Source organism: Bos mutus, chromosome 3, assembly GCF_027580195.1.
Source record: "Bos mutus isolate GX-2022 chromosome 3, NWIPB_WYAK_1.1, whole genome shotgun sequence".
Taxonomy (NCBI): domain Eukaryota; kingdom Metazoa; phylum Chordata; class Mammalia; order Artiodactyla; family Bovidae; genus Bos; species Bos mutus.
The window spans coordinates 10,145,463-10,156,673 of NC_091619.1; the positions used below are offsets into that span (position 1 = coordinate 10,145,463).

At 51.8% G+C, this 11,211-nt stretch overlaps 1 protein-coding gene across 3 annotated transcripts in view; it reads right to left on the bottom strand.

The window, feature by feature from the left end:
* FAM78B (family with sequence similarity 78 member B) overlaps window positions 1-8,962 on the bottom strand; it is a 103,462-nt gene extending 94,500 nt beyond the window's left edge. For 2 of the 3 annotated variants that reach the window (XR_011463442.1, XM_005888648.2), the window contains exon 1: window positions 8,517-8,955. Coding sequence is in view for 2 of the 3 variants with exons in the window: in XM_005888648.2 (XP_005888710.1) it covers window positions 8,517-8,779 (263 nt within the window). In the remaining variant the exon portion in view is untranslated. Of the gene's footprint in view, window positions 1-5,323; window positions 5,497-8,516 lie in introns of all 3 variants that reach the window. The other variant, XM_070366722.1, reaches the window with a different exon arrangement.
* Between the last annotated feature and the right edge of the window lie 2,249 nt (window positions 8,963-11,211).

Sequence of the window (11,211 nt, forward strand, 5' to 3'; positions counted from 1 at the left end):
CCCTGACTTCTCATCTGGGGCCTAACTGACACTGACATCAGGGGGTCTGGGGGCAGGGCTGGCAGTCCCCATGAGGACCTGGCTGAGATGCAGGCATGGCGCCAAGGACTGGGAGCGGCAGGGTCCTGGCTGCTGCCCAGAGTCCACAGCTCAGAGCAGATCTGGGAGGGCAACCTCTGGGTGGGACAAAAGGTAGCAGCTACCCCCTTCCTCTGAGTATGAATGAAAAACAGCCCTGGATCTGAAGTATAAAGTGAGCCTTTCTCCTCCCCTCTGACTCTGAGTGGCACTTGGGGGAGTGTGGCTGATGCACGAGGGACCCTTCCCCAGAGTGTGAATGCTTCTCTCTGTGCGGGAAGCCACAACCTCCCTGTTCCTTGAGGCTGATCCAGAGTCACCCTCTAGTAACAACAGCCATGTTGCTGTTTAGTTGCTCTGTCATGTCTGACTCTTTGCGAACCCATGGACTGGAGCCCATCAGGCTCCTCCACCTATGGAATTCTCCAGGCAAGAATACTGGAGTGGGTTGCCCTTTCCTTCTCCAGAGGATCTTTCCAACCCAGGGATTGACCCCACATCTCCTGCATTGGCAGGTAGATTTTTTACTGCTGAGCCACGTGGGAAGCCCAACAAGAGTCATGCGCTATAAAAAAAAAAAAAAAAAAACACGTGCACAATACACCAGTCTGGAGAGCACTTTCACGGTTTTCATCTCACTTGATTCCTGACCCCCAGCCAAGTAGACAGCACAGGACTTTTTGCTGTCTATTTACATGAATGCGAACTAGACACTAGATTGATTGTTAAGGAATTTGCCAAAGGTCATATGGCTCAGAATCAAATCCAAGGTCTTCTGACTCAAATCCCTGTGCTGGAAAGAGAGCTGGTATACCCTCAACTGGCATAGTGGACAGTTCCAACTGGCTTGTGTCAGAGCTGCTGAGGGAGTGGGGTCCACACAGCTAACACAGCGCACACAGTCCACACAGCTAGGCCTGAGTGAACCTTGCAATAATAGTATAAGAATTCCTAGGAGCCAGCGGAAAGTCCGATGAGTGAGGGTAGAGCCAGGGGTCCTTCCCACTACCAGAAGGGGGTCCTCTTTTTTCCTCTTAATCATCTGTCCAAACAGCAATTGTGTGGAGAGTTTGAGGGATGAAAGGGCTCACAAGTACAATAACTGAGGGGTCTGGGGTCCAGGGCTGCCCATTTGGGCTGACATGTGAGCCCAAGGGAAGATCCTGGAGGAGACAGCACAGGACTAAAACCTGCAGTCCTGGCCAGCTTGGGTCCCTGAGAGGTGAGGAGGTGTCCCCCTGCTCCCAGGGAATGAGCTCAGCAATGGATGGACCTGGTATCTCACCCTCCTGGCCCTACCCTCTCACAAAGATTCAGCTCAGCCACCAACTAGATGCATGATCTCAGGCAAGTCCTCTGACTCCCTGAGCCTTAGTTTTCTCAACAGATATAATCAGAGCATCTAGCTCCCAGGGTCATAATAGGGAGGATGAGACAAGATCGCAGCACTCCACAAATCAGAGGGAAGGGGATGTTTGGGATCTTGCATCTTACACTAGATTCTGCATTTCCTGACTCAACTGGCAGCCTCCTTTAACCTGGATCATGAAGCATGTGCAGACCTCACCCCACAAACAGTATCTGCCACTGCTGTCATGGGGAAGGTTGCTGACACCCTGCAGTCCCGCACCTCCCAGCTCACCTGTCCTGCTTTCTCCACCCAGCGCAGCTGTGTTTCAGCATCCCATGCTACACAAGCCACATTTTGTTTTTAACTCCCACGTACTGCTCCCCTTCTTTTTCTGAATCATGTTTCCTTGCCTGTTCCTCTAACCCCCTCCAACTCCAGAGTTGTGCTTTATCTCCAGTGAGATTAATGCTTCCTGATAAGACCAGCTAATCTGCTGCTGCTCCTCTTTTGCCGAGATGGAGAAGATTAGAGGCAAAGGGTTAGGCTGCCTCCCTTTCAAGGGCACTCAGGACTTTAATAAGGGAATTGCATCCTGCTTTCCCATCTGATGCTCTGGGACAGGGGTCCCCATCATTTCTGGTGAGGATCTGCCTTCACTACTTCCAGATAATAAGGCCCCTGACTGGGGGCGTCATGGGAATGGGGGAGGGGTGTCGGTTCTGGTCTCCACAGGGAGACTGAGAACGTGGCTGCCAGCTGCTGAGGGGCACTGGGCCTGGTGGGACACTGCACCTCACGCTCATCTGGCTCCTGGGACGCAAGAGCAAAGTGCCTGAAGGAGGCATCTCGATGACCAGTGAGGGCCACGCTCAAAGCTATGCTGCACGTGCTGCCCTGAACAAGGGGGGCAATCGCCCTACTCGGCCTGGCTAGGACCATCACCTCCAGAAGTCCCGGAGTTCAGGCTATGAGTTGATGATGTAGGTGGAGCTGTGCTAGGACACGGCTTCCATGTCCCAGCTCCTTGGGCATGGGACATGGCATTCAGCTGAATGCCACTCTGCAGCAGGCAACGTGACAGGCAGGCCTCAGTGTTTACTGAACCCCACTCCTGGTGTGCAGAAGACCGCAGGGAAACAGGGGGAGCGGCATACACGTGCCCTGGGTTGAGGAGCAGGGAATCTCATGGGACGATGCAGCTCAAAATGACACAGAAGCACGGTGGAGTTCAACTGCTCGTGTGTCAAGTGACTGCTGGAGTGTCGGGAGTTGGAGAGATTTGTGGAATTAGCACTAGGTTTTACATGAAAGGCTAATTTTCCAGAGAGACATGATTTTTTGAAAGGGACACAGACTATTTGAGGTTAGAAAAAGGGCTCCTTTATTTTGATCAAATGTTTAACACCTGTTATGGGCCAAGCACTATTCACAGAGAAATAAAATGTATATAATACCTGCTTTAATGGGGCTTACAGTCTTGTAGATAAATCAGAAGTTACATAAACATATAAATACTGGCTTATTAACGGTAACAACTAAAAGAATAGCGTGTTATTCAAGAGAACAGGACAACCCTAATATAAACTATGAACTCAGGGTTGCCTCTCTGAGGTAACGGCTGAGACCTGAATGAGGAGTAGGAATTTGCTAGAAAAGGGTAGGTGTGTAGAGCATTTCAGACAGAGAGCAGCACATGGAGAAGTTCTGAATCAGGATGAAGCTAGTTTCTCTGAAGAAATGAAAAAAGGTTGAAGAGGCTTAAGAACAGACATTCAGAGTGGGAAGAGATTTGCAAATTTCATCCTGGGATTGTAAAGGGAAGCCATTAAAGGGTTTAAGCAAGAAAGCAACAGTATTTACATTTCTAAAATGTCACTTGACTATCATATGGGGGATAGGCTGGAACATATGGGGGAGGGCAAGAACAGAAGTGGCAAGTTTGGTCAGAAATCCTCTGTCGGAGCAAGTGATAGGGGATGGTGACATGTCCTACACTGGAAGAGGTGGGCATAGAAAGTGGTGGCTGGATTAGTTATCTGCGGGATGGGATCAGCAGGATTTGATAATGGAATGAATGTCGGGGGAAATATCTACAGTGACAAACGGATTTTCAGCTGAAGCAACCCAGGGACTGAAGGTGTTACTAAGATGGGAAAGAACGGCAGAGGTGCAGCTTTTGGGTGGGAGCTACAGCGGAGATCGAGAGCACAGGTTTGGATACGCTGAGCTTGAGATTTCTTCCAGCCAGCCAAGTGGACACTGTGTAGACACATACGCCTGTACTGCAGGTGACTCTGTCCCAGAGGCCATCTGGTGCCCTTGGGATGGATGAAATAACTATCCATCCAGTACAGAATGAGAAGTGTCCCAGTGAACTGCACTTTGAGGTCAGATAGAGGAACAGCCAGAAAAACAGCAGGAGGGCTAAATGATGGAAGTGACTCAAGACACAGGAAAGCTGTCATGCGGAATATTGATGAAAAGGTAAGTGTCCGCTGGATCTGGAAATATGGAAAGCCCAGACGAGCTGAGCAAGCGCAAATTTGGAACTGAGAGAAACCAGCTTGGAATAAACTGAAACGGTAACAGAGGTGGGTGGGGATAGTCAAACCCTCAGTAATGTTGGCTCTGCGGGAGGAGGAGAGAGACAGGCAGGAGCTGTCTCCTGAAGGTGAGGCGTAAGCTCCCAGCTCCTCAAACTGCACCCAGGCCAAGGCTCTCCAAGCCCTACACTGTCAGCCCTAAGCTGACCACAGCTGACCCTTACAGCTCTAGAAGACACCACACCTAGGCGCGGAGGGAGCGGGAAGGGCCTTCAGCCGCTGCCGGCTCTCCCCCTGACCTCAGCTTTGCCTGCATCTTTGGCACATGAACCCCACTCCTTACTCTTGGGTATTGTACTCTAGCATTCAAAACTTCCATCATGGGGTGGGGGGAGGGATGGATTGGGAGTCTGAGATTAGCAGATGCAAACTATCACACATACAACAGATAAACAACAAGGGCCTACCGTGCTGTACAGGAACTGCGCTCTATCCTGTGATAAACCGTAACAGAAAAGAATGTGTGTGTGTGTGTACACATATATGTACTTGTGCTTAGTCCTCCAAGTCATGTCTGACTCTTTGTGACCCCATGGGCTGTAGCCTGCCAGTCTCCTCTGTCCATGGGATTCTCTAGACAAGAATACGGGGGTGGGTTGCCATGCCCAGCTCCAGGGGATCTTCCCAACCCAGGGATTGAACCCAGTCTCCCACATTGCTGGTGGATTCTTTATGGGCTGAGCCCCCCCAAATAACAGATCAGATCAGATCAGTCGCTCAGTCGTGTCCAACTCTTTGTGACCCCATGAATCACAGCATGCCAGGCCTCCCTGTCCATATGTAGGCTGAATCACTCCACTGTACAGCAGAAATTGGCACAACACTGTAAGTCAACTATATCAATAAATTAGAAAATAAAACAAACCCTGTTCTATCATAAAGGTCTTAAGTCTCTACTGAAAAGCTCCTGTATGCCCAAGAGGCACTGAAAGGGTATGAAGCGCTTCCTCATACTCCTTTGGTTAAGAAGATCTGATCTCAAGCTTCCCTTTTCCAGATCTACTCTTCCAGGCCTTCCCAGCAGACCCTTTCTGACCTTATCGCCCACTGTTCTTCACCTTGAAAGCTCCTCTACTGCCTCTGTGCGCCCCCTTATATTTGCCTACTCCATGTATTTGCTGGTTTTGCCCTTTAGAACTAGCCCCTCCTCCTTGCCTGGCTGAATCTCACCAGTCCCTTGCATCCAGCTTGAGTCTTTACATATCGAGAATACCTGGCCTGGTCCCTTTCTCTGGCATTTCTCCTATATTACTTGGGAGCACTGGCCTTTTCTGCCTGTGCCCCTACTTACCTCCTGCACTGAGGAACACTGAAGCTGCCTGCTTATTCCTTTGTTTTCTTTGCTGGCACTGGTACATCAGAGGCAGTTGGTAAAATAAACATTTGTTTATTGATGGGTTGATTGAGAAAATCCAGTGGTTCTTCCTCCCTGAAGGATGAAGCCTTGCAGCAGTCTTGGCAGGGCTGCAGGAGCAGGTTCATCAGGGCCAAATGAGAAAGAAATGGGGGCCACAAGCATTAATAGCCTGCTTCCTACAGAATCACTAGAGGGAGTTTCAAGTCACTTGAGTTAAAGTTCAAATTAAGCTCTGGCCATCCTGACCATCAGCTACTTCAAATGCTCTTGTAGAAGCCTTTTCTTTCTTGGAAATGTGGAGAAATTTAAACCATGAAAGCTCATGTTTTCTTTAAACCTATAGATAAATTTTCTTGGCATTTTAAGTTGCAGGTTTCCTCTGGCATAGTCCCTTTTAAATGTTGAAAAAGGCAGTTTTATAACCTATAGTCTCTCATCATACCATACTTCATGTAACAAGAGCATTACACAGAGGGGAGAATTCAGCCTGTGGTGTTTTCTCCACTCAAGGTACTGGCTAAAATGGACATAATAACTAATAGGCTGCAGTGACTTTCATGCAATATGGGTTTCTATCAGAAAGTTTACATTGGCCAAGTTTTCAGGGCTCAAACATTTCGTGGAAATTGGTTCAATCAAATGCAGGCTCCAAAGAGGCCTTAAACACACACAGCCATTATTGCAGCCACAAAGACAGGAGGCCCCTGGACACAAATCTAAAATAATATGTTTTACGATTTCTTGGGGACTATTTTTGTCCCCCCCCAACAACAACATGAAAAGCAAGAATCTTAAAATACTGAAAGTGGTAGTTTAAAGGCAGAACTTTTTTTCCCCTCCAAATCCCAAAGGCAAGAACTCAGCAAGGAAGGGTCAGGGAGAATGTGTCCCTCTGAGCGGACACCAACTCACACCCTAAAGTGGGTTCCCTTGTAGACACATCTCATAGAGTCAAGGAAGTTCAACTACCATGTCTGTTTATACCTCACCTTGGCTTCTCCTGAGGTGGAATATATTCTCTTTTATGAAAGAATGATTTATTTACTTTCAGATTACTAATTTACAGGAGATGTGAGGCAGCAGAGACTCTTGGCTGTGCAGTCTTGGGAAAAATAAGACTTTCGGCTCAGTCCCACCTTGTGTCTCCCAGAGTGGCCCCAGGCTGCAATTACTGCCCCCAACCAATGCTGCACACTGCCATCAGGGCCAGGCCAAGAGAACAAACGTGAGGGTGCCCTTGCCCTGTCTGGGGCTTTCTCTGATTTAGCTGGAAATAATGAGTTTCTTAAAAAAAAAAAATCTTTAAAAGACACACATGTTCAGATATAATAATTCTTTTGAGGGGCTGTATGTTTTTAAATGGCATGTGTGTTAGTTGCTCAGTTGTGTCCGACTCTTTGAGACTGTAGCCCACCAGGCTCCTCTGTCCATGTGATTCTTCAGGCAAGAATACTGGAGTAGGTAGCCATTTCCTTCTCCAGGGGATCTTCCCAACCCAGGGACTGAACTAGGATCTCTTGAATTGCAGGCAGATTCTTTACCATCTGAGCCACCAGAATTCACCCCAAATAAGATTTCCCCTATTTCTCACATCCAGCTGCCTTCCAGAAAGACAAGAACACTCCGGGTGCAGAGACGGAGTAAACCGGGCTGTCACACATCTTCCCTAGGAAGGAGCTTTCTCCAGAATTGTATTTTTATGATTAGAGAGGAAAGTTCAGACTCTCTGGGGTGGGGAAAAGGGTGGGAGTGGAAGCCGGGAGAGACAAAGCAACCTGTCAGAATTCCTTTTAGCACCTATGACTAGTGTTAACTTACATGCTCCCAAAGTGCAATAAAAAGCCTGCAAACTGCTGTTAAAAAGATAGTTTGACCTTTTAAAATGGAAACTCTCCCACCTTATATCCATATTCAAAAGATGAACCTTGGGAACTCTGGAGTTTTAGATTACTAATGAAATGAGGCTGACTTTTCAGAAGAGGGTTTCCCTACGGGCTGCAAGCTAATTAGGGTGTTTAGACCTACGTTGTAACAGCAGGCAAAATGCAGGCCCCAAACCTTTTAGCCATTGTAGTTGCCAACTGTGTAGAGTGTACTTCTGAAAGGAGTCTGGCAGGGAGTTATGAAAATTTAGTTAATAAAAAAGTCCTGGACGCGACTGTCAGCAGCCTGCGGTTCCGGGGCAGGCTGTCGGCCCCTGGCGGCAGAGGAGTCGCCGCGATCCCGGGTCTCCACCGCAGCTGCGGAGCCAGGCGCGCGCCGAGCGGCGCTGCTGAAAGAAGTTGGAGAGCTCCCACCTCTCCGACAGAATTCGGCGGTGGGCGCTGGGGAATCCCTCCCAGCGCCGGAGAATAAAGTTTGGAGTAAGTAAAGACCCTAGACCGACATGAGACCCATACTTTCACTGAGCAAAGACACGTATCGCACCACGCCAATCAGAGGCTGCTCGCACAAGGCCATCAGCCTCGCTCCGCTGGGACGCGCCCGGAGCCTTCCCACTCCCACCACCTCCAGTACTCTTCAGGAGGGCGCTGAGCCAGAGAGGTGGCTGTCGGGTGTGCGGTTCCGGATGGAAACGCCTCCAGGCTTTCCGGTTCGGGGTACAAGAACTCGAAGTCAACAGTCGAAGGAACAAGGGCAGACCAAGTCCAGGCTGGACGCCTGGGACCTTCCTCTCCAAACCGGCTCGGGTTTCTCCAAAGCACGCGCGGTACAGCCCACGCGCCCCCAACACTCCACTACTCTCTACAGGTCCCCCCAAACTCTTCCCCAGAAGCCCTGCAAACCACAGACGGCGCCCCGAAACTCCCAGGGCACTAGCCAGCCACCCCCACCTCCGTCTCTTGAACCCTCCTCAGAGCGTTCTTCCCGCCCCGCACCGTGCTCCTAGCATTCATAGGGAATCAGAAGCAAACTACGAGAAAATGCCTTCGCGAGGAGCCTCCCTACACACATCAGCCCTGTCACTGAGACAAAAGCGTAGGGAGGAGGGAGATGGAAAAGGAGGCGGGAGGAAGGTTTATAAAAAGGATGGGGAGAGCAGTAAGAAGGAGCTGGGGAGGAGGGTCGGGGTGGGGAGAGACCCTGCCTCGAAGCCCGCTCCTACTCCGCGCGGCCGGTCGCTTACATGCCCAGGTCGCTGTAGGTGTTGAAGAACTCCATCTGGTTGCACGCCTGGATCCAGCCCACCACCCAGGTCTCGTGGCGGGGGATGGGGGGCATGACCACGCGGGCTGAAGCTTTGAAGTAGGGGGTCTTGTAGCGCAGGACGATGGGCGAGGTCTCCTCGATGCGCGTGGGGCACTGGTCGATGGTGGCGCACACATCGTACACGACGATGTTCTCGCGCCGGATCCGCGCCTTGCAGGTAATGCTTTGGATACAGCCCATCCTGCCGCCCGGCGCCGGCGCGGCGCGGCGTGGGGCAGCGCCGGGGACCGCGCGGGCAGCCGGGGGCGCCCGTCACACCGGCATGGCGACGCGCCGCCCGCTCTGGGTCCGGCTCAGCTCGCGCCCAAGAGCGGGGAGCCGCCGCCGGGCATCCTCCGAGGCAGCCCCCTCCTCTCGCCGCCTTGCGGGGTCCCGGCTGCCCCGACGCCCGCCCGCCCCCGCCCACGCCCGCCCCCTCTCTCCCGCAGGGCGCGCGGAGAGCGTGCGCTCCTAGAAGGCAGCGGGCGCCCCCGCTAGCTCCAGGGCCCTAGCGGAGGGCAGGGAGGGGAGCGGCGCTGCGAGGAGTGGTGCCCACCCCGGGCCGGAGCCCCCCGCCCCTCGCCGGAGAGGAGGAGGCGGCAGCGGTGGCGGCATGGAGCCGGGGGAGGGCGGCGGCGGCGGCAGCGCCCGGTCTGTCTGCCTCCGCGGCGGCAGCGGCAGCAGCCGCCGCCGCCGCCGCCGCCGCCGCCGCCGCTGCATGAACCTCTGCACCGCGGCGGCCCCCGCGTGCAGCGCACCCAGCGGCGGGCGAGCGGGCGGCCTGAGCAGCAGGCGGAGGCAGCCGTGGCAGCGGCGGAGACCTGCTCTCCCGCCGGCCCAGCCCTGCAGCTGGGCCGCTGCGACACTCCTCTGCCGGGCCGCCGCGGGCTCGGGGCCGCAAGGGGCTGTGACCCAGGGTGGAAGGCCCCACGGGCAGGGCAGTCCGGGACGAGATCCGCGGAGGAAGCTGGCTGAACGCCATGAGTTTTGTCCCTCTCCGGCTGCCGTTCGGGTCGGGGTTGGGGGGGGTACTGTGTAAGGGTGGGGGTGTTTAAAGGGCCGCCAGCGCTGGGGTGGGGCCCGACACGTGGGTCTCGGGAGGGGCGGGGCTGCAGTGGGTGGTTCTCCAGGGGTGGGCTTGGGGGTTGCGGGGACCCCTTCTGGGGTGAGTGGGTGGGACCGAGAAGGGCGGGGCGCTGTCCAGAGTCTGGGTGGGAACCCGGCAGTGAACCTATGGGGCAGCCTAAGGGTTAGGGGAGCAGCTATATCTGAGATTGGCCCGTCATTTATAATGTAGTTTGTTAAGAATTAGGCTTGAGCTCCCCTAGTATTTTACCCTGAAGAAGGCCGAAGTCTGGGCTCCAGTATGGTGCTAAATGCAGTGAATTTACGTCTTTCCCTGACTGGGTTTGCCCTGGAAGCTTTTCTTTGCACCACTCTACATGGTGAGGGTATCCAGAGAATTCATCCGTGCCCTAACACGCCAAGAGTTTTGGTTGAAGTTCGAACTCAGCTTCACTCATCATCTGTCTTCATCCAAATCTTTTCCTTCTTAGAAAACCGACTTTCAGCAAACCCCTACCCACTGGGAGATTAGAACAGTAGTGAACGTACCCTAAACGCTGCATTTTGAATGTAGCTGTGTCCCAAGACGGGTTATGCCTTGCGTTACAGACTGGCTGCATTAGAATGCTTAGCAGCCTTCTTGAGGTTACCCAAGGTGACCTGTGACCTGTTAAGTACAAGGAGAACTTGAGAACATTTTTGGAACCGGGCTGGATTTAAATAGTAACTGCTTAATGATACAAGTCCAGGGCCATTTGTAGTAATCCATCTGTCCTGTAGAAATCCTGGATCTCAGGGACCTGTTGTTTCCTTTACTTGTGCTTTGGTGACTGGCCCGCAGTAGCTGCACAGCAGTTTCTGTGAGTGAATGAATGAGTGAACAAAAAACAGCATCGCAGTAACTGTTTAGTGGAGACTGCCACCACAGATGTTGGACATTGTGTACAGTGTGATGCCCTGTGTCTGATATTGTGCTCTAAAATACCAAAAAAAAAAAAAAAAAAGCAAATGGTTTTACTGGGCATTTTTTTCCCATTTGTATTTTTAAAGCCAGTACCTTCTTTTTAAGTACTTCTTCCATGGTCATTGAGCATTTGTTGGATCCAGTGTCCAAGTATGAAATATTCTGACTTAGGCTGCACAGGACGCTGGTTAGAGTTAGTCTTTAGCTAAGGACAGATGTGATGAGTAATTTAAAAGTCAGTTGAGATCTAAAAGTACCCTATCCTTATTTTAACTTTCCTGGCACCTTGATTCAGTTTAGAGTTAACAAAAAATGTAGTTTTTGCCCTTTGATAACATGCTTCTCTCATTTTACCATGTAACCACCAATCTCAATCGCTGGTCCTTCCATTCAGCAAACACTGACTGCGTGGCAGGAGCCAAGCATCGTGCTAAATACTAGGATTCAAAGACAAGAGCTTGTGGATCACAGGAGAAGAACCACGTTCTTGCTGTGAACTGTGACACGTGCTTTAATAGCATGTTTTCAGGGCCACAGGAGCCCAGATAGAGGAGCCACTGAGAGATTCACACGTGGCTTTCCTGAAGCAGTGGCATTTGAATTG